Below are 26,582 nucleotides of genomic sequence, written 5' to 3' on the forward strand. Positions count from 1 at the left end.
AAGAGAGCAACAGGTTAAAAAATTAATTTAGGGTTTAATAAAGTCAATGCTATGTTTACCCATTAATATATGTAACTTTCTGATCATAAAATGGCAGCACTAAATTCTTATCAGAAGAGGGAGGAGAATCTGAGCTGTAAAACCCTACCCTTTCCATTTTCAGACTTTTCATTTACATAACAAATGTCTCCTTCACAGTGCATAAAATTTTTCTTTTTTAATTTTTAGATACTGGGGATTGAAGTCAGAGGTTCTTTTACCACTGAATCACATCCCCTGTCCTTTTTATTTTTTGTTTTGAAACAAGACCTCACAAAGTTGCTTAGGGACTTGCTAAGTTGCTGAGGCTGGCCTGGAACTTGTAATCCTCCTGCTTCAGCCTCCAAGTTGCTGGAATTACAGATGTATGCTAATGTGCCTAGCAACTTTTAATTTTTAAACCATAAACGCTTTCCCATGGAGAATTAAATGAGGGATTATTTAAGGCATTCATATCTGATCACTTGGCTAAATTGAAATAATTTCCTAACACCTGGCATTTTGAGAATATGATTGATGTAAACTGTTTTGGGTTTTTTTTGGGGGGGTACTGGGTATTGAATATAGGGCCTCTTACATGTTAGGCAAGTGTTCTACCACTCAGTTATTCTTTCAGTCCTTTGAGTCATGGTTGGGCTAAATTACCCCTTGTTGGGCTCCACCCTGCAATCCTCCTGCCTCAGCCTCCTGAGTACCTGGGATTATAGGCTTCTGCCACTGAGCCTGGATTAAACTGGGCTATTTTGGGACTTGAGGCAATGTGGGGCCCAAAAGACAGGGTCCTAGGAGAAGAAAAAGAAAGAAGATGAGCTGGGGCTATAGCTTAGTGGCAAAGCACTTGCCGAGCATGCATGAGGCACTGGGTTCAATCCTCAGCATCACATACAAATTAACAAAAATAAAATAAAGGCATTCTGTCAACTACAAAAAAAAAAAAAAAAAAAAAAAAAAAAAAAAATTAAGAAAAGAAGAAAGTAGAGTGAAAAAGTTATGAAAGATCACTTTAAAATTTTGTTTTTAGTTGGGCTCAGTTTGCCTAAAGATAAATGTTATAGACCTTTCTTTCTTTTTTTGTGTTGGGATGAACCTAGGACCTTGCACAAGGTAAGTAAACACTCTACCACTGAGCAGCATTCCAGCCCCAATGCTATGGCTCTTAAAAAACAGATCTTGATTCTTCCTCTTTGCCCTATTTGTAATGAGAAACAAACTAGAAGATTGACAACTTCATGATGACTGGGCGTGAAGAAGAACAGAGCTGTGCTCAAGATATCCCATTCAACAAAGATATTCTGAGGTAGTGTGTAGCTATTTAGAGACAGCTTAAGGACTGCATAGTCTAATAAAAAGATGGTGGTGTGCTTTTATTAATTTGGTTAGTTGTAGATGGACACAATGTCTTTATTTATTCATTTTTATGTGGTGCTGAGGATCAAATCCAGGGCCTCACATGTGCAAAGCAGGTGCTCTACCACTGAGCTACAGCCCCAGCCCCTTGGTAGTGCACTTTAATCCAAATGCAAGAGTAGAAATGCTGAGTAGCTAAAACAGAGGTTCAGAAAACTGTTAGGAGTTTAAAAGTACAAGTGACTATTTGTAGATAAGAGTCTTAGAAAAAGTTTAGTGGATGTTGTAGTTTGGATCTTGAATGCCTCCAGTTATGGTTTAGTTGTGGTGCCCGCAAAAGCTCACATATGAGACAAAGCAAGGTTTCGAGGAGAAATGATCGGGCTATAGTCTTAGAATTAATCCATGATAGGATTGACTGGGTGGTAAGCTAGAGGCAGGTAGGGTGTGGCTGGAGGAAGTGGTTCACTAGGGGCAGGGCCATAGGGTATATATTTGTATCTGGCCAGTAGAGTCTCTCTCTGCTTCCTGATCACAATGTGAGCTCCTTCCCTCTGTCACACTCTTCTGCCATGATGTTCTACCTGGAGCCCTGAGGAATGGAGCCAGCCTTCTATAGACTAAGACCACTGAAACTGTGAGCCCTTTTTCCCCTCTACAATTGTGCTGGTTGGGTCCATCAGACACAGCAGCAAAAAAGCTGACTAAAACACCTGTAAAAGCTCATGTGTTGAAGGCTTGGTCCTGGCCTGTGGTGCTGCTACTGGAAGGCAGTAGAACCTTTTGGGAGGCAGAGTCTAGTGGAAAGAAGTTAGGTTATTGGGAGCACAGAAGAGGATATTGGGACCCCATTCTCCTCTTCCTCAGGCTGCCATGAGGTGAAGGCTTCCTGATGTACTGCCTCCATTACAGGCCCCAAAGTAAAAGGCCATGACTGAAACCTCCAAAACTTGAGCCAAAATACACTCATCCTCCTTCTTTTTGGTGGTGGTGGGAGATCAGAGATTGAACTCAGGGGCACTCAAAACACTGAGCTACATTCTCAGCCTCATTTTGTATTTTATTTAGAGACAGAGTCTCACTGAGTTGCTTTTGATGAGGCTGGCTTTGATCTGAAGATCCTCCTGCCTCAACCTCCTGAGCTACTGGGATTACAGGAGTGCTCCACTCCACCTGGCCACCCACCCTTTTTATAAGTTGTTTATCTTGGGTATTTTGTCAATGACAAAAAGCTAACACAATTGAGTAGGTGGTTTACATAATAAGTTTGGAAGAATGAGTAGGGTGTAGACAAGGTCCAGGGGGAAGAAGAGGCTGAGGGGAACACTATTTTAGGAGGATAAAAGAGCTGAGAGAAGAAAAGCACAGAAGCTGCATGAATAGGAAAATACCACGAAATGCGGCCAAGAAACATCAGTGCTCTCATTCTTGGTCTAATATACCTCTCATGATACAGTTTGGAACAATATTAAATAATGTTAATGTATTTTTACATGAAATAGACAATTGTTGCTAGGTGTGGTGGCCAATACATATAATTTCAGCAACTTGGAAGGCTGAGGCAAGAGGATTGCAAATTTGAGGTCAGTCTCAACAATTCAGCAAGACCCTGTCTGAAAATAAAAAGAACTGGGGATGTAACTTAGAGGCAAAGTTCCCCTGGGTTCAATCCTCAGTAGTAAAAACAAAACAAAACAAAATCATTGTTAATGTAAAAGTTACCCAATGTTGCAAACCCAAATACATGAATAAAATCAATTATTGATGTTGATCCCTATGAAAACATTCTTTTTTTTTTTTGCTTTTGTTTTTTAGTTGTAGTTGGACATAATATTTTTATTTTAATTTTTACGTGGTACTGAGGAATGAATCCAGTACCCCACACATGCTAAGAGAGTGCTCTACTGCTGAGCCACAACTCCAGCCCCACAAAACATTCTTTTTTATGTGTGGCTTTGAGGATTTAACCTGGAGCATACAACTGAGTGACACCCCTAGCCCAATTTTAGTTTTATTTTGAGCTAGGTTCTCACTAAATTTCCAAGGCTAGCCTCAGACTTGTGATTCTCCTGCCTGACTCCTGAATCACTAGGATTATGGGAGTGTGCTACTGTGCCCAGCTATGAAAATATTCTTTTTTTAATATTTATTTTTTAGTTTTAGGTGAACACAATATCTTCATTTTACATTTATGTGGTGCTGAGGATCAAACCCAGTGCCTCATGCATGCTAGGCAAGTACTCTATCATTGAGCCACAACCCCAGCCCCCAGCTATGAAAATATTCTTATAATAAATATATGTTATCTGCACCTATAACTTTACTAAAACCTTTTCTGCCAAAGATTATTATGGGTTTCCAGTGAAATAGTTTTTACTTGCTATGAATAAATTTTATACTTCCCAGTCAATATTTTAAATGTGATATATTTAATTCTTAACTCTTCTATACTCAAGTACCAGTCAATGCTAGTATCATTCTCAAAATCATCTCCCACCTCCAATTTCACCTCTTTGGCTCCCCTCCAGAGAATTTTCTGGAAGAATTATCTCTCTACTCATACTTCCATAAAAAGTGAAGGATCCCAGGGGATCTTTGTCATAAAATCATATATCATTATCAAAGTGAATTCAACCTACCTGTCATCACTCATATTATTTTATTTATTTATTTATTTTTAATATTTATTTTTAAATTTTCGGCAGACACAGCATCTTTGTTTGTATGTGGTGCTAAGGATCGAACCCGGGCCGCACGCATGCCAGGCGAGCCTACTTCCGCTTGAGCCACATCCCCAGCCCCGAATACCTAAAGTTTTAACATTTCCACTTACTGTCAGGGAGCTGAACTTCTCTATATCGAACCAGCTGACTTGGAAGAAGAGGTTTGGTGTGAGCATATTCAATAAGGGTGTCTTCGACCATTTGCATGATTCCTAATGCAGCCTGGGAAAAAGATGCCATAGCATATTACAAAAAAAAAAAAAAAGTATCTGGTCTGTGAAAATAAAAAGAGTATACTGGACAGTCTATTACAATATTAAAAAAAAAAAAAAAGAAAGAAAACATGCTTGTAAAATAAAGTAGCTTAGTTTATCATAAAAATAGGTTTGAATCCCACTCAAATGGATAAAAGTTGAATCTATCAGTCAGTATGGTAGTAATGAAGAGAAACAGAGACCCACACAATTATTAACACTGATGCCAACGCTGGGGGACAAAAACACTGCCCAAATTGAAGAGGAATTGATAATGGAGAGCTGGTCCTTAATAAATGACCTTGACTGCCGCACCTGGGGTCAAAGCCAAGCAAAGAAGGTGAGCATAAAGTTTTGTTGTGCATGGAACTAACCTTGGCAACAATCCTGTCTCTACCGCTTGCTGGAATCTGACTTTGGGCATATTATTTTGGAGGCAGTATTGCAGAGTGGTGGAGAGTGAAGGCTCTTGAGACAGACTGGTATGGAAATTTTATTGTGCTTTCCATGTGCTCAGCGCTTGGCATGTACTATTTAATTCTTATAACCCACAATGTAGCTGGCAACTCTAACTCTACTTTTATAGATAGGTAAACGGAGCAGAGATAAGACATTTTCATAAGATTACATACATATTTATTATTTGGCAGGGTCAGGACTTGAATGCACATTATGTGAATCTACAGAATAGAAGCAATTATTCCCATTTTCTCCTAAGATTGCACAAGGCACGAAATGAAAGCAGGTCTTCAGTTAACTATAGTCTTCCACCTCCTCTTTGCCATCTCCCATCTTCCTCCACAGAGTAGAGAAGAATTATCTCTCTACTCATTGAGTGAACTCTAATGAGCTTATCACTGTGCTGGTTAATAATCTTAAGATAGACTAAAGGAAAAAATTTCTTCCAGTGGTCCACATCAGACCACTAAAACCTCAACCACTCACCTGTTTTGTTATGTTTCCATGGAGAAGGGCCTCAATGTGCAGCCGTGACAGAAGCTGAGGTATGAAGGCCTTAAGGCGAGGAAGAGTGACATCTGTAAAGGAATAAAAAATGTTGACATCTACATTTAAGTGTAAATACAAAAACCAAGCAAGCAGATAAGAAAACTTTGTATTTGAGCTAATTTAAGATTTACAGAAGATTTGCAAAAATACCACACAGTTCCTTTATTATACACTTCACCCAATTTCTCCTAACTAGTTAACATCTTTCCTAACCATAATACTCCCTGAGAATTAGATTTAAGATCTTTAGGAAAAAACCAGGACCACTCTAGCAAAATTGGCTGCTTGTCATTATAACCTTTCACTGAAAGCTACAAAAAGAGTTTGGCATATTAAAAGTTTAAAATTATCCAATAACTTTGACATAATCATCTTAAACTTGATTTTTACACATTTAGGAAAAAATCCCAAATCCAGGTATACTGAAATAAAAAATAAAACAAGACATTCAAAGAATTTAACTTCTCATAAATAATTTAAAACTGAGGAAGATAACATGAGCTATTTTTATAATAACTAATGCCAAAAAATACAATTTCACATTTCCTAAACACCATAGATGATCAAACTTAAGAAATTAACACTGATACAATACAATTAGCTGAAAATGCAAAAGAATTATTATTTTTAATTTTAAGTATTTACTTTTTTTAGGTGTAGATGGACACAACACAATGCCTTTATTTTTTTATGTGGTGCTGAGGATTGAACCTGGGCCCCGCTCATGCTAGGTGAGCGCTCTACCACTGAGCCACAATCCCAGCCCCTACTTTTTATTTTTAATATTTATTTATTTTTTTAGTTTTAGGTGGACACAATATCTTTATTTTATTTTTACGTGGTGCTGAGAATCAAACCCAGTGCCTCACGCATGCTAGGTGAGCACGCTACCACTTGAGCCACATCCCCAAGAATTATTTTTAAATTCTTATTAATGAGCATACAGAAAAGATTAAGTGAATTAATGATGGAAATGAAAAATATAAATAATAATGGATGATATAATCAGTCTGTCCAATAAAGCAACTCTGAAAGTATTTTCTTCCATTCAATAGACACATTGAAGGCATTACATTAAACTAGGCATCAAATAAAAGGATAAAAAGAAGACATAATCACAATTCTAAAACAATTTAGGACTTTCAAGCAAACTCCTTGAGAATTAGATTGAAGATCTTTAGGAAAAAACAAGGACCACTCTTTAGGCATTAATATATTTTCCAAAATTTTAACTAAACTTAACAGATCTAAACAGATGCCAGGGCTTGGAAAAAATGCCTGAGCATACTTTCTATGTGATAAGACTTTCAAGCTCAGGCTTTTCCCTCTTTTCTGAAAAGTTTGATATTAACAAGGTAAAGTGCTGTCAGAGCATTTAGTCATGTTCAGAAAGCTAAGAACAGTAATGATTTAACCATGTAGGTTCAGGTTGAAAATAGCAAATGTGGCTAACCTGCCCAAATGCAAAAGCTACTTCAAAGACCACCAATGTTTTTATGAAAAACATACAACACTGTCAAGTTTTGTTTTTTTTTTTTGGTAGCGGGGATTAAACCCAGGGGCACTTTACTGTTGAGCCCTTTTAATTTTTTACCCTCAGCCCTTTTTATTTTTTGAAACAGGGTCTTGCTAAATTGCTCAGGGTCTCACTAAATTGCTAAGACTGGCCTTGAACCTGCCATCCTTCTGCCTCAGCCCCCCAAATCGCTGGGATTACAGACACAGGCCATCATGCCTGTCTCACAGTTGGCGTTAATAGAACTATATTATTAAAAAACATAACACTTGATACCAATATAAACCACAAACATCTTAGAAAAAAAATCGAGACAGCATTAATTAGGCTTTAAGCAAAAAGGGTCTCACCATCCAGGGCTTCTTTTAACTCATCTTTAGTCCAAGCCACTTCAGTCATCAGCAAGCGGAGGTAGTACATGGCATGCTGGTGAGGCTGTTCAGCCCGAAAATTGTTGAGAGACCGCATATACTAGTGAAGGGAGATATGGATCCATGAATTTTATAAATCTCATTATATGAATTATGTGTTACTGGCATTTGGGAATATTTACTTTTTTCTTCTCCTGAAGTCACATATTTAAGAATAGGGCATACCCCTCTCTAATCCTTAAACTAATTGACTTGCTTAAAAAAAAATTATAGTTGTAGAAGACATCATGCCTTTATTTGCTTATTTTTGTAGTGGTGCTAAGGATCAAACCCAGTGCCTCACACATGCTAGGCAAGTGCTCTGCTACTGAGCTCCAGCCCCAGGCTCCAGCATGCTTTTTCATTGTCAAGGTGGCACCTTTACCCTTGGCAACTGATTTGTACTCTAAATGCTTTCACTATGAGACATCTTTCACCTCTCAGAAAGTTATTTCTGGTTTCCAGGGCCTTCGTCTTTTTGGCATCCTTAGATAGTATATATAAGGACATTTCGAAAGTCTTGGTAAGCAAGTAACGTGGATAGATATATTCTGGATCTTCAATTGATAACAGACAGTAGTTTTTTTATGATGTACAATGAAGACCACAGTTTAGCTATGAAAGCAACAATCCATCCCATACTTTCATTACTGGGTCTAACATGGGGTGAATTTGAATGGAAGATATATCAAACTTAAATAGTCTACCCTAATGTGACAAAGCTCTTGTGGTAAGGCAGAACCCAGTCTGTTCAAACGTGTTCATCTGAAACTCCCTGAATGCCACTAGCTGCTTCTCTTTGAAAGTCAGTACTGCAACTGCATGAGCTCTTGAAGCCCAGAGAAGGGGGCCAGGTGTCCACCAGAGTCGGATTTCTTTCTGGTATAGATTAAGCAAATATAAGGTGAGATGAATGCAACAGGATTATGAATGCTTCATTTACTCCTCTCTCCCTTTATCAAAAAATTTCATAATATGCCAAATAGCAATAGCTTTAAGAATTAAAAAAAAAGCACAAAAATGAGTCAGAAAACTTACCGCCTCTTTGATAATTTCAAATCTTTTTTTATCAATCTCAAAGGTAGCCATTTTCTCAGTGATCTTCTTTAGCAAAATTGGCTGCTTGTCATTATAACCTTTCACTGAAAGCTACAGAAAGAGTTTGGCATATTAAAAGTCTAAAATTATCCAATAACTTTGACATAATCATCTTAAACTTGATTTTTACACATTTAGAAAAAAATCCCAAATCCAGGTATACTGAAATAAAAACAAGACATTCAAAGAATTTAACTTCTCATAAATAATTTAAAACTGAGAAGATAACAATAGTTATCTTTATAATACCTAACGCCAAAAAACACAATTTCATATTTCCTAAACACCGTAGATAAATTCACCTGATGCCAAACTATGGCAACACACATTAAATCATCAAAATCATATTCTCATTATATCAAATTTAATCACATAAAGTGTTTTTCCTTTATTTTTCTTTTCTTTTTGGTGCTGGAGATAGAGCTCAGGGCCTCATGTACGCTAGGCGCATACTCTACCACTGAGTTTTATCCCCAGCCCCTAAGTTTTATTTTAAAAAGGAATTTCTAATGAATGGTAGGCTTAAAAGTTTTTATAGCTATTAAGAAGATAAAAATCACAGGGGACTATCATCTAGCTAACTATTGAGCAAGTCCCAAAACAGTACATAAATGTATATTTTTAAAAAATCACCTTTGGAGAAATCAGGCAGACCAAATGATGTATTACACTCAATATTACCCAAGAAGGACCCCAAATTCTAAATATTTGCTTACTTCACAAGTTCTGCTGATATCTCAAAAGCTGATGTCAAAATAAATGTTTAGGAAGGAGACAGTTAGAATTTGCCTTAGGACAATTTACTTCAGTAGTCTCTGAAAGTCTAACACTTTGAAAGCAGTGAATGGGGAATGGCTATTACCATATTTTCATATAGTAGTATCCACAGCAGTTTAAGACACACTGCAACTAGAATACTTATGAAAGTTTTATCCTGAGAAGAATGATAGTCAAGAGCCTCAGCATGAGTGAAGATCACTGACCACTGAAAGCATATCATACTTGGTAGAAACCAGACTGACAATTAGCAGAAAGTTAATTGTAAATCATAAATAAAAATTATTTGTTTCAATGTAAATACACCACTAAATGTTAACAGTGAAAACTAGAAAACAGATTATTAATTTTATACTTGAAGTTAATTTTGATCTCTAAATCTAAAAATTTCTATGGATTCTGAGAATAATTAGATCACATAGATTCTTATACACTCAACAAAAGCTACTGGAAAACATATGTGAACGAAAAAAGCCACTGCAAAAATGAATAAAATTTTAAAAATCCTAAAACCATTTGTGTGAGAATTTTTTTAGAAAGAGTATTCAGAAATGCTTCAATTTTAGTTTTCTGAAAACAATTTCAAGAAAAATGAAAAATGAATATGTGCCATAAAAGGTGTTAATTTGAACTGAGATATAATCAAGGTTGGAAACATCAGAAACACTATTGAAGATCTAATTTTTTCTTGGGATGTACTTAATAATGCTTTAAAAACAAAAAACAAACACATGTAAAATAGTTAATGATGCATGCTACAAAATAAAATTTCAAGTGTGTTTGAACACCGGAACTTTCTATCACTGTCCACAGAACTGAAAAAAGCTTAAGTAAAATTCAAGCACCACAATAATAACTATGTATATCTTTTACTTCAGATGGCAATATAATCAAATATATAGTAAGAAAAACATGCTTTTAGGATTAGTATGTTAAACATCTCAAGCAGAAGAACATGCAAATAAATGTAGCACACATATATGTTCATAATATGCACTAAGCATTATTAAATCATGTATTAGTGGAACTAATACTAATTCGAGTTCTTCAATCACTAAAAAGGTGCAAGGAAAAAAACCATCAATCTTCTTGTTTAAAAATGCAGAAGTTAATAGTTTTTCCAAGCTGAATATAATGTTTCATTGGTGTGGTGCCTTTCTTTGGTTTTCATTTTACTTACAAGTATTGCATTCATTCCTGATGCAATGCCATAGCTCAAACCTGAGAGGCGTGCTGCATATGTATACTCTTTTAAATCATCCTTCAATAACCTGATAAACAGGTATGTCATGTTGCAATGGAGAGGATCAGCATAAATGTAGCGACTAACAAAAAGAAAAACAAAAGAAATGCTTTGATACCTCAAGCAGTGGCATGATATGAAGAAACATGACCGAAGAGTATGGATATGCAGCCTCATGATCTGGTTTTCTAGTGAAATAGTACAGGTCAACCTTATGTTTTACAAAGAGACTTCATTCTCTTGCCGAATATCAAGACTTCAGATACAGAATGGGTAAAGCTAAACCTATACCAGAGTCCAATTTTGTTTGAGGGAAAAAATATGACAATCTGATGAAAGATGTAAAAAAAAAAAAAAAAAAAGGAAAAAAAACAACAAGGAAAATCTGTATAATATGAATGGTATATATATCTGAATACTTATAAGAGCTAACTTAAAAAGTAAATGAGAAAATATGATTAGGTATAAAGATTTTTTTTAAAGAAATAAAACTCATACCCTCAATCAAAAATGCTTCCATCAAATCAATATAAAAAAATGTTGATGAGTGGAAGGCTCCAAGACGTGGGTACTTACATACATCCCATAGATGGTATTTTGGAGGTCATATCTCAAGCCTGCTAGCTCTGCTGCATATGCATACTCGTTGAGTGAGTCTTTGAGGAGCTCAAGGTACAAATAGGCCATGTTACAGTGCAAGGGGTCCACATAAGCAAATGGGCTGGAAGAAAACGTTGACAGTAAAATAGCTGATTTATTACTTCCCATTCTGATGTGGACTTTTGAGATGGATCAAGAAATTGCATATCAGTTAATATAATTTCCCGAGGATAGGGTTGAATTCTTGAGTCTATTTCTTCTCGTGAGAAAAAAAAATATGATTTCTGAAAAAGAAGCCTGAAATATGCCATGTGTGTGTGTCCTGGTGGCAGTGAAGGAGAAGAAAAGAAGTGTTTACCCCAGGTGGTATGGGAGAACTGATAAATTAGAAATTGAAGGCAGGTAAGAGTGGGAAAGGGACACAAGACATGCCTGTCCTTAGGCTAACAGAGCATTTGCAGGTTCCCTCTTTCTTTTTCCAAGCAAGTCACACCCTTGGTCGACAAGAATGTAAGATGGAGAAATTTGCATACTACAATTATATGAACTTAAAAGAGAAAAACTGAGAAGAACTGTAAAAACATAAACTAATCCCTGAGTTTTTCCCAAAATCAAAAAGTCAAAATCACTTGTCAGTAGAATAATTGACAAGTTCTATCATATAACTAGAGCTAGAATTAGGAGAAAATATTAAAATAGAAAAATATTTAAGTGAGAAAGAGAAGAAATAATCTTAGAATACAAAAGCTAAACAGAACTGGAGATCAACTAATCTTTATTTCCCAGATTAGAAAATCTTCATTTCCCCGATAGGAAACATACTTGTTGTCAGGTCACCTGAAATGATGGCAGCAGAGATGGGATTCAAATGCAAGTCAAACAACCTATGCATTTGATTCTGACACTGCTTACCTTTATCAGAAGCAAGTAAAAAATTAATTCATTCAATACATAGATATTGCTACAGTGCCAGGCTCTTCTTCAGGCACTGAGAATGGAGGAGGAACAAATCAGGCAGAGTCCCTGACCTCACAGAGCTTACACTCTGGTTAGAGGAGACAATAAATTCAAACCTGATACAACATATGGTAATAGTGCTATGGAGAAAAATTAAACTGAATAAGAGGAATAGGGAATGATAAGGTGGTGACAGCCAGGAAGGAAGACTATGAGTTTATATAAGATGGTTAATAGGCCACTCTGATAACTTGACACCTAGGTCTTGACCTGCAGGAAGCAAGGGAGCAAGCCCAAGGAGACATCTGAAGAAGCGGGTAGAGAACATTATAGGCTGAAGAAACAGGGAGTCACAGACTTGAGGCAGGTGTCTGCTCAGTTTGTGTAGTAACAAATTAAAATTTCACTTAATGTATAGCTCAGTAAATATAGATAAATATAACACAATATGATGTATTGATAGAAAAGCCAACAATTGTATCAAAGCTGATAATAAAGCAAAAATAGAGGTAGAATACTTGTCCGCTTAGAGAATTAAAATCAAAGAGAATATTCTATAGCTATTCAAAAATTTTACAAATGGAAAACCTAAATGAATATTCTGCCACTTTTAATTGTCTCCCTTTTTTTGCCATGCTGGGGTTGAACCCAGCACTCTAACACTGAACTACATCTTCAGCTCCTGCTACTTAATTCTTTCAAACATGATATAATGATAGATTTCCTTCTAGGTGAAACAGTTCAAAAACTCAAGACATGATTCAGAAAAACAAAATCATCAAAGAGAGGCTGTGACTGAGCCCCATAGGCAACTGTGCACGTTTTAGGTAGAACTGCAAAGTCAGAAAAGCCAAGTCTGGGACCTCAAAGCCATCTGATTGAGGTCAGAATATGATTCTAACAAGTGTTTAAAATGCTGCATCCACAATAGCTGTGCTAGTGCACTGAAGCAAGCCTTAAACTAACTTAAAATACAACATGATTCAATTGCAATACGTAAATTTTGGTTCATTTGTTATGGTAGAGCATTTGCCTAGCATGTGCCAGGCCCTGGGTTCTATTCCCAGTACCACAGACACAAAATGTAATTAGATACTATACTTAAATACAGACCGCAGGTTTTAAAAAGTGTAATTAAGTACACAGAATAGAATCCTATTATTTTTGAAAAAGATGAAAAGGATACACATAGACAGATACACATATACACACTTTTACTAAAGTGTACAAAAAAACCCAACAGTGATTACCTCTAGGAAGACCAGACCAAGATAGGTAGACATGTGAGACACAGACATTTCCATTTTTAAGAATTGTGTTAGGCAACCCAGAGGACACTCAAAAGAGATTAATAATTAAAGAAAATACTCATAATCATAGCAGCCAAGTAGAAAAGTGCAAAACTGCTTAGAGTCTCAAAAATATTACTCTGAACTATCAAAAAATAAAAGCAGACTTTGTAATGCTTTTGACCAATAGTAAGCCATAATTTGATAGCCAGGTCTGGCCTAAAATTTTAAAATATTAGCACAATCCTAGAAAATATGTGCATCTGATGTTGGACATAACACCTTTATTTTATTTATATGTATATCCCTACAATCTCAACATATTTGTTGGTGGAATATTAACTTTCTCTTTACAGATTCTTTTCCCCAAACACTTATAAATGCATCTCACTTTAATTTCATGTCCAACCATTCAAATAATGAAAAACTAATAAAAAGTTGATCATTATATTAAACATCAGTACATGATAGGTTTATTTCACAAATTCATAGCAATGAATTTTAGAAATGTAAAGTTATAAAGTATAGATTCACAAAGTAAAATTTCAACTATACAAATAAATGTTTTTACTCTACAAATAAATAAAAGGAAACAGATGAAATGACAACAGAAACATTATTCATAAATTTTAATAAACACCTTCCTTTTTATTAAATAACTTACAAGTACCCAAGCCAGGAACAGAGAGAGCTCCAGACAATGAAAGGACAGGAAAGGACTCAAGATCATTGTGCACTACTACCTCTTCTGAGCAAGTTCTAAAAATATAAAACCAAAGCAACAAAAACACCCCAAATTATGTAACTTTCTGGGTAAGTCTGTAGCCTCTCCAAAATCCTGAAGGCTAGGAAGGTCCTCTTTTTTTTTTTTTTTAAAGAGAGAGGAGAGAGAGAGAAAGAGAGAGAGAATTTTAATATTTATTTTATTTTTTTTTAGTTTTCGGCAGACACAACATCTTTGTTTGTATGTGGTGCTGAGAATCGAACCCGGACCGCACACATGCCAGGCGAGCGTGCTACTGCTTGAGCCACATCCCCAGCCCTAGGAAGGTCCTCTTAAAAGCAGCTAATACAAAACATTTCAGTAAAAGGGTATACTCATTAATGGAAAGGAAGAATAATTAATAATCTTGGTTCTTACACTATATCTTCCCCTTTCTAGGGTAAATAACTATAATTCTTTTTATTTTTAGAGACAGATGATCAAAATGACAGAAAACTTAAGAGAAATGTAACTTGTTAGAAGCTTTATAGCTATATTCATCTTACATACCTGAAAAATTCAAAGTTGAGACAAGCCTTTGGCAAGAAAAACTTATCATCTTGTTTGAACCATAGTTTGCTCATAGCTGTATCCTATGATGAAAAAACAACTTGGTTAGGGAAATAGGGACACATTCAGCAAAACTGTTCAATTAAATCACTTGTCAGGAGGACAGAAACAATCAATAGCTGATGTTTTGTACTGGAGGTGGGTATTCCATGGTCTTAAAGCATAACCAGAAGATCTTGTTGAAAGCAGGAAACTTGAGAAAGAAGTCTGTTGACTCTAATAGAGAGAAATCAGCTTCCTATGTCCTATACAAGATTAGGGAGATGGAAGCCTATAGCAAAGAAGCCAATACCAACTATCTTGTGCTCATCTTTCTGGACACAGGAGACAAAAAGTTGTAAGGCAATATGATAGAAGTGATGGTATGATTCCTCCAAGATTAAATTATAGAAGACTTTGGCTTCCATCTCAATCATTCACTTTCCCTTTTGGATCAATCATTTCAGGAGAAGCTAGTTGTCATGTCAAGCAACTCTATGAAGACACCCATGTGGGGAAGAACTAAGGCTGCCAACAACCACATAAATGAACTAGGAAGAGAATCCTCTAGCTCTAACTGAGTCTTCAGATGATGTTAGCCCTGGCCAATAGCTTGACTCTAACCTCAGATAGATAAAGCAATACACAATTATGAAACTTCCAGATTTCTGCCCTCAGATACTTATAAACATAGTAAATGTTTATTTATTTATTTATTTTTAATATACGTGAGTCCTTTTGTTATTTATTTATTTAGATGCCAGAGATTGAACCCAAGGGTGCTTAACCACTGAGCTACATTCCCCAATCCTTTTAATTTTTTGAGGCAGGGTCTTGCCAAGTTGCTGAGGCTGGCTTTGAACTTGTGATCCTCCTGCCTCAGCCTCCTGAGTCATTGGGATTACAGGTGTGGGCCACTGCACTCCGTACCCCCCCCACTTTTTTAATATTTATTTTTTAGTTGTAGTTGGACATAACACCTTTATTTTATTTATTTATTTTTAAGTGGTGCTGAGGATCGAACCCAGGACCTCGCACATGCTAGGCAAGGGCTTTACCACTGAACCACAACCTCAGCGCCCCCAGTTCCTTTTTTAAGTTTTATTTATAATACTAGGGATTGAACCCAGAGCCTCATGTATGCTAGAAAAGCATTCTACTACTGAGGTACAACCAAAGGCTGGGGGTATAAGAGCACAAATTTAGCATGTACAAGGCCCTGGGTTCAATCCCCACTCCTAAGAAGACAACCAATAAAAAACAGGAGAGGTAAACAAGCTTTCCCTTTGTATAACCTAATATATATCACATAAAGATGACTTGAATGTTTTCTCCTCTTTTTAAAGATAAATACTTGTCTCCTTAATAAACTAGTTACTCAAGATAAATTAAATTTCATGTTCCTAAACAGTAATTCTTGTTTCATTGATTTAATCTGAATGTTAGGTCATTTAGACGAGATAAAAACAATGAAAGATACATATCTACAGTAATGACTTTTAGTTTTTAAGTTTAGAAAAGAGAATATGCTGTGATAATTTGATTCATTTTTCTACATTCTTTATCCAAGGTGTGAAACAATGACATGAAAAGAAAATTCTGAAAAAGTGGGAAAAATACACTTTTCAGTCACCCTTCCCACTGACCACATAGCCACCATGTCATAATGAGAATTATTATTATTATTTTGTGTGTGCGGTGCTGGGGATCACCCCAGGGCCTTGTGCATGTGAGGCAAGCACTCTACCAACTGAGTTATATCCTCAGCCCTGAGAATTATTTATATTTTAAAAAAATATTTACTTTTACTTTTTAGTTTTAGTTGGACCCAATATCTTTTTTTAATTTTTATGTCGTGCTGAGGATCGAACTCAGGGCCTCACACATGCTAGGCAAGCACTCTACCGCTAAGCCACAATCCCAGCCCCCTGAGAATTATTTTTAAGAGGAGAAAATCCAAAGCTTTTTTTGGGGAGGCTCTCTTCTATGTTTCAGAAATTCTTTCGTATCTCTAACTTTCATGATAAACCTACTTCCTTATTGGGTCTTCAGAGGGTATGTAAACGAGGCTGGTACCTTTTGGCAGACTTGTGGTTATAGCCCAGATGTGTTTTTTTTGGTAAAGAAATCAATTCTTGCGGCTGGGATTATGGCTCAGCGGTAGAGTGCTCACCTAGCACGGGCAGGACCCAGGTTCGATTCTCAGCACCACATAAAAATAAAGGCATTGTGTTGTGTCCATCTACACCTAAAAATATAATAAATATTTATTTAAAAAGAAAGCAAGCAATTCTTGGGCTGGGGTTGTGGCTCAGTGGTAGAGCGCTTGCCTAATGTGTGTGAGGCTCTGGGTTCGATCCTCAGCAGCACATAGAAATAAATAAAGGTATTGTGTCCTTCTACAACTAAAAAATAAATATTAAAAAAAAAAAGCAATTCTCTAGATTCTATGCTGTTTAGTAGCTTTGTTTGCTTCCTTGCTTGAATCTTTTTTAACCTTCTTATATGTTTTTCTGTGACATTTTCTAAAAGATATGAATTCTACAAATCAACTAAGTACCAAATACAAGCCAGGACAACACAGTGAGACTCCATCTTAAATAAATAAATAAATAATTACTGTTCTAGCACATTACCTTAATAAGAGCAGGGTATGCTGTTGCTTCTTTTTCTAATGATACAATCTCAAAATTTGTAGGAATAAATTCATTCTTTGTTGGAAGTTTAAATTTCCCATTTAGGTCAGCATTTTGCCATTTCTAGATGAATAAAACACACAGACACACAAAAGCAATTAGAATCTGATTAAGAGTTTTTAAAACAGTGCTTTTGTTCAATATCCAAACAAATATTAAGGGGATAAATATGACACAGCATTCTTTTCCAACACATATAAAAAGACTACAACTGGGACCTATTGTGGGTTTTTATGAAACTTGAGTTGGTCTTTCTGGTACAAATGAAGATTTTTGTATTCATCTGTCTTTCCCTTCCACATCTCCAAAATGACCAGCTGAGGTTAAGGAAAAACCTGAGTGGGCTAGAGGAATGTAGCTCCGTGGTAGAGCACTTGTCTAGTATACACATAGCCTTGAGTTCAATTCTCATTACTCCTATACTCTGTGAATAATCTGAGACTGAAACACAAAGAAGTTGACTAGTCCACATGAATACCATGATTATTCTAGTTCTTTAAAGAGGGAAGAATAATCTGTACAGGGGATATATTTCCACAACTGTGAGACAATAGGTCATTTAAATAAGAGACACACTTTTGGCTAGGTTACCCCCATACATGGGTTGAAAGCCAGATTAAAGAGGGCTTTTTTGTTTTTTATTTTATTTTTTCTATTTTTTATTGGTTATTCTTAGTTATACATGATAGTACAATCCATTTTGATAAAATTATACAAGCATGGAATATGTTTTATTCTAATTAGGACCCAATTCTTGTGGGTGGGCATGTTGGTGGAGTTCACTTAGGTATTTTTATATTTGTACATTGGAAAATTATGTTAGATTTATTCTACTATCTTTCCTATTCCTATTCCTCTCCCTTTCCTTTGTTCCCCTTTGTCTAACCTATTGAACTTTTCTTCTTCTCCTCCCTCACTTTATTGTGGTTTAACTTCCACACATCAGTAAAACCATTCGACCTTCGGTTTTTTGGAATTGGCTTATTTCACTTAGCATGATGAGTGTGATAAAATACTATCTAAACACATCTGTTTTGAAATAAATCCTAATTCTCCTATGTGGACAAAAAAAGCAATGATATATTAGGAGGTATAATTCACTTCCTAAATAAAGCAATTACAGTATGAATCCCAGAGACTACTCCTACCTACTTTTCTAGCAAGACTTCTGAGCCCTCCGGAGCCCCTGCATCTGTTTTTCATGTTCCCTACTTCCTCACTGCTTCTTATCTTTCTTCTTATCTGTGCTTCTCTGTGTACCCTGTACTCCCATGCTCTTTGACTGCATGAGATTAGGAGTCTACTTTACAGGCCAGCTTGTTTGGCAGACATACAAGAAAGGGACCAGAGAGCCATTTCTTTATGCAAAAGCATAAATTCCACCTCTCTAGCTCCTTGTTTACTCCTCTAAGGGCAGTATAGACAACAGAAGGCCATCGATCTCCACACTCTAGGCCTTGAGTTGTTTTAGAGCCCAGAGTTGGTGGATCTAGGGAGCTCATGTTCTTGAGGTTCCTCACATATCAGGCTTATTTTTAAGTGTGTTCACCCTACCTTAATGACTTCATCTGGTATAGCTTCCTGTTTGTACTGGGTCCCATACCATTCTTCTGTGCGATCAGTTTTTCCTTCAAAAGATTTGGAAACTATTGCAACCCTAGAGATAGATGGAAAAAACAAATAGAAAAAACCTGTAAACTCATTTAACTGTATACACAAATTTATAGAATCTTATTCAAGGAAATGTAAACATCCAATAATGTGATGGGTCTCTTAAGATCCAACAAATCCTGTAAAGTTTAGTCTAAACAGGTAATATGTGTCAGGTTTCTGATTATAGTTGCTATTATCCTTTGGTTATAGCCCATTATTTTTAGTGTGAAAAAGTGCTTACAGCAGATATTCTTATAGGAATGCTATTGACTAATTTAAAAAGAGTAGCAAAGGAAAAAGATAGAATAAGCGTTTTGGTAATAGTCCAAACAAAACAGTACTCTTTCCCAAGAGCAGCTCAGGCTCAGGATTAAGAGGAATGGCTAAGAAAACCCGATGACTCATCCAGAGATGAGACACACCAAAGGAACCTTTAGAATCACTTGCTAAATTTGTTTGTTTGATTTTTTTCTTGCCACAGACCAGCATCAAATATATTCACTATATGTCCTTTGTCTTTTCTGCTGCTAGAGAAGAAGGGGACAAGACCAAAAATTGCCTAATTTTTGGTTTATAAAAGCTTTTTTTTTTTTTTTTTTTTTTTTTTTGGTGGGGGATACTGGGAGATAAAATTAGGGGTACTTTACCACTGGGCTACATACCCAGCCCTTTTTATTTTATTTTTTCTTTTTTTATTTTGGAACAGGGTCTCACTAAATTGCTGCAGCTGGCCTTGAACTTGGGATTCTCCTACCTCAGCCTCCCCAGTCACTGGGATTACAGGTGTGTACCACTGTATCAGGCTAAAAGCTTTTTTGTTAAGAGAGCAGAAATGGTCCAGAAAAGAAGTCAAATGGGAATTTAAAAAAAAAAAAAAAAAAAAAAAAAGACTCAAGAAGGGAAGGTCGAGGTAAAACAACGTCAAAAGGTAAATGAACAGAAGATTTTAAGAACAGAGGAGCAAAAGAAGCTCTTTATCAGAGAGGAACTTTATAAGATCTCCCAGGGAACAACAACAGGGATATTTCTTTCTGCCTGTGCTGTCTCTTAATTAATTAAGTTGGAATCATTATAGCCATCAGCAGACTCAACCCAAGGCTGGGATCAAGTCTACTTTGAATTGTATAATCAAAAAATTCTAGCTAGTTCACTTGGATGGCTTGGTGTGAAGTCAGTTCCCCTGTTATTGGTTCTGCTTATCCCCAACTCCTGCTTTTTTTTTTTTTTTTTTTTTTTTTTTTTTAATACTGGGGACTGAACCCAAGGGCACTTTGTTACTGGGCTACATCCCCAACCTTTTTTTTTTTTTTTTTTTTTAATTTTGAGACTAGGTCTTGCCAAGTTGCCAAGGCTGGACTTGACTTGCAATCCTCCTGCCTTAGCCTCCTAAGTGGCTGAGATTACAGAAGTACGCCACCATGTCAAGCAATTCTGCTACTAGATCCATGTCTGTACTTGCTTGTACCTGTCCTCCTAGATGTTGGTTCTAGCCTCTGAATGTTGGCCTCGCAGCCCAAAGCTTAGTATATACAATCAAAACACCTCTCTGCTGAATACACATCCATTTTTAGAGTCCCGATCTCTGTGTTCCAAACCTTGGACCCTTTTTGGACATTCCAAGCTGTAATGTCTAGTTGTCTGAACTACTTTGTTTTTTTTTCTTATTTATTCTAGACAAGATGTTCTACCTGGCTGACTGGACTTAATCTTATCACCTGCTTTTGGGTGAAAATACTAAGCAATTTCACTCACTTGGACATAGGAGGAATCCAAGAGTTTAGCAGATGAAACAGTTCTGTCATTATTTCCAGAAGAAGTGATGTGTGTTGGTAGTTCCAGAATACCTTTTGTGGGGTATATATAGAACTCACCTAGTCAATTGAAGGGTTCGACCTGTTTCTTAAGAGCATTCAATACATGACAGAGCCTACTGAGATGACCCTAGAAACAACTGAAGCTCTCAAAGATTCAACTGTTTGAATCTTTCAAAGAATGAGTAGATTGATTCTCAAGACCACTAAAGAACATATGTAGGGGCTGGGGTTATAGCTCAGCGGTAGAGCACTTACCTTGCACGTGCAGGGCCCTGGGTTCAATCCTCAGCACCACATTTAAAATAAATAAATAAATAAATAAATAAATAAAGGTATTGTGTCCAACTAAACTAAAAAATAAATATTTTTAAAAAATGGTTTAAAAAGGGGCTGGGGATGTGGCTCAAGCGGTAGCGCGCTCGCCTGGCATGCGTGCGGCCCGGGTTCGATTCTCAGCACCACGTACAAAGATGTTGTGTCCGCCGATAACTAAAAAATAAATATCAAAAAATTCTCTCTCTCTCTCTCTCTCTCCTCTCTCACTCTCTCTTTAAAAAAAAAAATGTTTTGTCCGCTGAAAACTAAAAAAATAAATAAATATTAAAATTAAAAAAAAAAAAAAGGTTTAAAAAAAGAACATATGTAGGAAGTACAAGAACCTGGTTGAAATGTGTATTCCCATTTTCTCTTCTATGAGATGACAGATTTTGGAAGAGTTCATTACATGGGTGGCTTTGGTTTCTCTGGATGATAACCACCGGCACCAGAATAATGGATAGGAAAATGAACACAAGTTAAAAAAGATTGACACGTTCATTTGGCAGTGAACCTGCCCTCTGAAATAAAACTTTAAACTCATTTCAGAGAGATGGTAAAAAAGTTCAGGAAATGCTGCCAAGTCTGATGCTCTGGAGAAGACTATATGACACAGAGAGAAGCAAATACTGAAGCCCATCCAGTAATGCTCAGGTCAAAAAAAAGAGAAGAGAGATTTGTCAGGTACAATTCTTAGGGATTTAGATAATTCCATACCAAGTAAAAAGTAAGCACATGGGTAACTTTTGAAATATCATAAGAAAGTAAATAAGTAGAAAAACAGTTCAACTAGGCACAGAGGCCATGTCTTAATCCCAGTGTCTCAGGAGGCTGAGGTAGGAGGATCAGGAGTTCAAAGGAGCTTTAGCAACTTAGCAAGGCCCTGTCTCAAAGTAAAAAATAATAAAGGGTAGGGATGTACCTCAGTGGTTAAAGTGCCCCTGGTTCCCTAGTACAAAAAAAAAAAAAAAAAAAAAGAAAATACAGAAAAAAAGAAAATAAAAACATAGTTCCTCAAACTAGGCACATATTAAATATTGGACTAACAAAAAGAGACAACTTTGTAGACCATAAGTTTGTATATTATTAAGAATTTCAAAACTGAAATATACAATGGAAGGATATATATATACTAAAAATAAATAAATAAAGGTTGGGGAAGGGAATGACAGTAGAGATAAGCTTATACACAAGTCAGATCCATATAAAGATCTATGAAGCGAAGTGTGGAAGTACAGGGAAGAACACACAGGGGGAAAAAAAGGCAACTCACATTACCTGAAGTATACTGAAGACAGCTGTATTACACACCATGTCTTAAAAGCCTAAAAAATTGTTCTGATGACAGGCTCTTTTTACACATGAGGGAAGGAAGAACTGACATGATCCTTGAAAAGGTGACAGAAAAATGACCATTTCTTTTCATATTGAAAATTTAAAGAGTAAGACAAGAAAACGTCAGCCTAGAATGAATGCTGACTGTTGACTTCAAGTCAGCACATTTAAACTGCAGTTCCCAGAGAATGGCCTCTTGAGATTTTTGCAAAAAGTCCCTGAGAGAAAAAGAGGAAGACAGCCAACGAATGAGAACAGGTCTCATAGGTAACTGTGATAAATTCAAACAGGATCAGTGGAAAGGGCACAGACCTGGCAATAAGAGACTTGAATTCTGGTAGACACTCTGACTCACTTTCTTGAGACCTTGCCAAAAATCTCAGTTAAGATCTAAATCAAGGGCTAAGATTGTGGCTCAAGTGGTAGATTGTTCACCTAGCATGGGTGAGGCACTGGGTTCGATCCTCAGCACCACATAAAAATAAAATAAAGATATTATGTCCACATAAAACTAAAAAATATATATTAAAATAAAATATCTAAATCAGGCAAGTCAGTTAGCCTCTCTGGGCTTCAGTTTCATGACTTTTTAAATAGAGATTCAAATTAGATAAACTCTATCCTCCCACTAATAGAATCCTACAAAATCATTATCAAATTAAAAAAAATTTGGGAGAAGGCAATGCTGGAGATCAAAGGTCTTTCACACACTAAGTCCAGTGAGTGACGCCCTCAATCCCTCACATTAGGTTAAAGAAACCTAATAGAAGAAAAAAGATGTATGTGTAGGGGAAGTGGGGGAACTCAACAATACTGATGAAATTTAAAATCAAACTTAAAAGAAGGCTTTAGAGCTGAAGAAATTAAGGCCATGAAAAATGCTAAAGACCATTTTTAAAGTTTCTTAAAGTAAGAAAGAGTCAAGGAGGAACAAATCAAGAAAGGTTGGGCTAAAAGCTTAAAAAATTCAATCAACTTTTATTGAGCCCTAACCAGCTTAAATTTTGGGAAAGATAAAAATACAGTTACTGTCTGAAAGAAACCCACAATCAATAGGATACATGACTTAAAGAAAAATGTGATGAGCTGATCTCCTGTAAGTATATGATAGGACTACACTCCTTATTTATACTGTCTTTAAGGAAGCATGGGTCTTTAAACTGTAAAAGTAGACTAAAGTGAAAAAAGGTAAAATCCAGGATAAGTAAGCCAAGTGATTCAAATGATATCACATTTCAAAGCATATAAGTCATATTCTCTGATGCTTAGGCAACTAAACAATTCTAAGAAAATCACTATCCATCATCTTTTAGAAATGCTGGAAGATAGGAGAAAAGACAGAAGGCTAGAGATGGGCAAAGGCTTTCATTTTCCAAAAGGTAAGAGTCTGAATACCATGGATTAGGCATTGGATTGTGATGGAATCCTACATTCAACAGCCAGACTATTAAATTTTAAGATAAGAAGACAGTTATTAGCAGGACTTGAGTGGATTTACCACGAATAACTCCTTTCCTCAAAATGGAACTTTATTTACAGTCATGTTGTAAAGACTCTCCTGCTAGCTGGTGTGATGGCACATGCTTCTAAGCCCAGTAACTCAGGAGATAAGGCAGGATGATTGCAAGTTTGAGGACAGCCTCAGCAATTTAGTGAGACTCTGTTTAAAAATAAACCAGTAAATGGGAATGGAACCACCTTTTGACCCAGTTATTCCACTCCTCGTTCTATACCCAAAGGACTTAAAAACAGTATACAACAGGGACACAGCCACATCAATGTTTATTGCAGCACAATTCACAATAGCTAAACTGTGGGACCAACCTAGATTGCCCTTCAGTAGATGAATGGATAAAGAAAATGTGGTATATATATATACAATTGAATATTACTCAACAATAAAAGAGGATAAAATCATGGCATTTGCATGTAAACAAATGGAGTTGGAGAATATAATGTTAAGTGAAGTTAGCCCATCCCAAAAAACTAAATGCCAAATGTTTTCTCTGAAAGGAAGCTGATTCATAGTGGGGTTGGGAAGGGGAGCATGGGAAGATTAGACGAGCTCTAGATAGGGCAAAAGAGAGAGAAGGGGCAAAGAGGTAAAAAAGATGGTGAAATGAGATAGACATCATTACCCTAAGTGCATGTATAAAGACACGAATGGTGTAAATATACTTTGTATATAACCAGAGATATGAAAAATTGTGCTCTCTATGTATAATGAGTTGTAATGCATTCTGTCATATATAACAAATTAGAATAAAAAAATTTTTTAAAAAGATTATCATGTTATGTTCGTACATAAATACGCCACAGGAAATTTTACCTTGACGTATAAGTAGAAAGAACAAATCAAAAATAAATAAATGAGTGAAATGAATATCAGTAGAGGAAGGAGAATGGTGGAAGGGGGAAGGGGAGGAATGCAGGGAAAAGGTGAGAAATGTGAACTGAAACTGAATTCCATACATGTAAGGATTTTTGAAACAAACCCAACTACTGTGTATAACTATAATGCTCTAATAAAAATTAAAAAAAAAAAAAAAACAGTAAAAATGGCTGAGGATGTAGCTCCATGATGAAACACCCCAGATTCAATCCCTAGTACTCTCTGTGTACTTGTAGACTTAATATGATAAAACAGGCACCAAATGATAGATCAAGGAAAGAGGGTAATAATACTGCAAATCCCTTTGAACAGGTAAAAATTTTTTCCAAAAATTTGGACTGGAGAAATGGAACTGGACACCTTGGTATTTAATAGATTTCCCTGTTCTTAGAGGAATTAATTTTATTTATTTATTCATTTTTAAATAATGCCCGGCTTATTCATTATTTTTAATTAATTCTATTTATTCTTGAGTTTGTTTATTTGTTGATGGTGCTAAGAATCAAACCCAGGATCTCACACATGCTAGGCCAGCACTCTACCACTTAGTTACATCCCCAATCCTTTGGTAAAATTTTTTTTTCTTTTAAGACAGGTCTCACTAAATCGTCCAGGCTGGTTTGAACTTTGCCATCAAATTTAGAAACATGCAATTTAAACAAAAGTAAAATGTATACTCCAGCAAATTCACTCCTACAAAGAGTTACTGGGTCAAATTACTAAGTCTAGGACATGATTTAAATCATGACTTTTGGTGGAATGGAGGTGTAGCTCAGTATTTAGTATCAACAGGCTGTGGGTTCAATCTCTAGCACCCAAATAAATAAAATAATTTTTTTCCTTGCAAAAAAGCACATTTTTATTGCATGATATAATATAAAATAGCTTGTATTTGAATAATACCTTTAAAATTTGGTAAATAATTTTACATGACACAAAAGATAAAAATATTATCCCCATTTTGCAGGTTCAAGAAAATTAAGTGAGAGCCAGCATTCATAACATTATATTGAGTTAACTTTTCATAAGTCTCCTTTACAGGACTCCGAACCTGAGTTTCACATTAGTAATTTAATAAACACTGGATTGAAGAAAACAGGTGATCTATCCAAAATTTCATGACTAGTAGGTGATAAAACCACAAAACTAGTCATTGGAAATAAGATTACAGATCATCAACTCAGTTCTATTATTACACTTAAAACTCTTCCTTCCCATATTAATCCTTGGTGCCCTCAACAAAAAAAGAGTGGGAGAAAAAAATGACACTGATGGGGTTAAAATGCAGGTTTTATTTTACTTTTTGTACTCGGGATTGAACTCAGGGGCACTCAACCACTGAGCCACATCCCAAGCTCTATTTTGTATTTTATTTAGAAACAGGGTCTCACTGAGTTGCTTAGCACCTCACCATTGCTGAGGCTGGCTTTAAACTTGTGATCCTCCTGCCTCAGCCTCCCCAGCAGCTGGGATTACAGGCCTGTGCCACCACACCCGCAAAGCACAGGTTTTAATATGGTCCCACTGAAGAATGGATGAACTGAAGGGAGCCCCTGATGGTCTCCCAATGTTAAAGGACTGTATACAAGTTTGTTGTGTTATCTGAACTTGGAGGAATTCAGTCAGAATGCAGGTATTATGGGCTGGGGTTGTGGCTCAGTGGTTGAGCGCTCACCTAGCACATGCAAAACCCTGGGTTTGATCCTCAGCACCACATAAAAAATAAATAAATAAATAAAATAAAGGTATTGTGTCCAACTACAACTAAAAGATAAATATTAAAAAAACAACAACAACAACAACA

The 26,582-nt window shown here is 36.1% G+C and overlaps 1 protein-coding gene across 3 annotated transcripts in view; it reads right to left on the reverse strand.

Moving 5' to 3' along the window:
• The window catches only part of Ide (insulin degrading enzyme), a 92,677-nt gene that overhangs the window by 13,372 nt on the left and 52,723 nt on the right, over window positions 1-26,582 (reverse strand). The window contains exons 1-9 of one of the 3 annotated variants that reach the window (XM_077105327.1): window positions 22,325-22,339; window positions 18,824-18,926; window positions 17,210-17,332; window positions 14,535-14,617; window positions 10,992-11,136; window positions 8,336-8,446; window positions 7,238-7,358; window positions 5,309-5,400; window positions 4,220-4,331 (exon numbers count right to left, since the gene is read on the reverse strand). In XM_077105327.1, coding sequence (XP_076961442.1) covers window positions 4,220-4,331; window positions 5,309-5,400; window positions 7,238-7,358; window positions 8,336-8,446; window positions 10,992-11,136; window positions 14,535-14,617; window positions 17,210-17,332; window positions 18,824-18,926; window positions 22,325-22,326 — 892 coding nt within the window. In that variant the 5' untranslated portion in view covers window positions 22,327-22,339. Of the gene's footprint in view, window positions 1-4,219; window positions 4,332-5,308; window positions 5,401-7,237; window positions 7,359-8,335; window positions 8,447-10,352; window positions 10,498-10,991; window positions 11,137-14,534; window positions 14,618-17,209; window positions 17,333-18,823; window positions 18,927-22,324; window positions 22,340-26,582 lie in introns of those variants that run through there. The other 2 variants (XM_076834211.2, XM_076834210.2) reach the window with 2 other exon arrangements.

This window comes from Callospermophilus lateralis, chromosome 15 (genome assembly GCF_048772815.1).
Source record: "Callospermophilus lateralis isolate mCalLat2 chromosome 15, mCalLat2.hap1, whole genome shotgun sequence".
In the NCBI taxonomy this organism is placed as follows: domain Eukaryota; kingdom Metazoa; phylum Chordata; class Mammalia; order Rodentia; family Sciuridae; genus Callospermophilus; species Callospermophilus lateralis.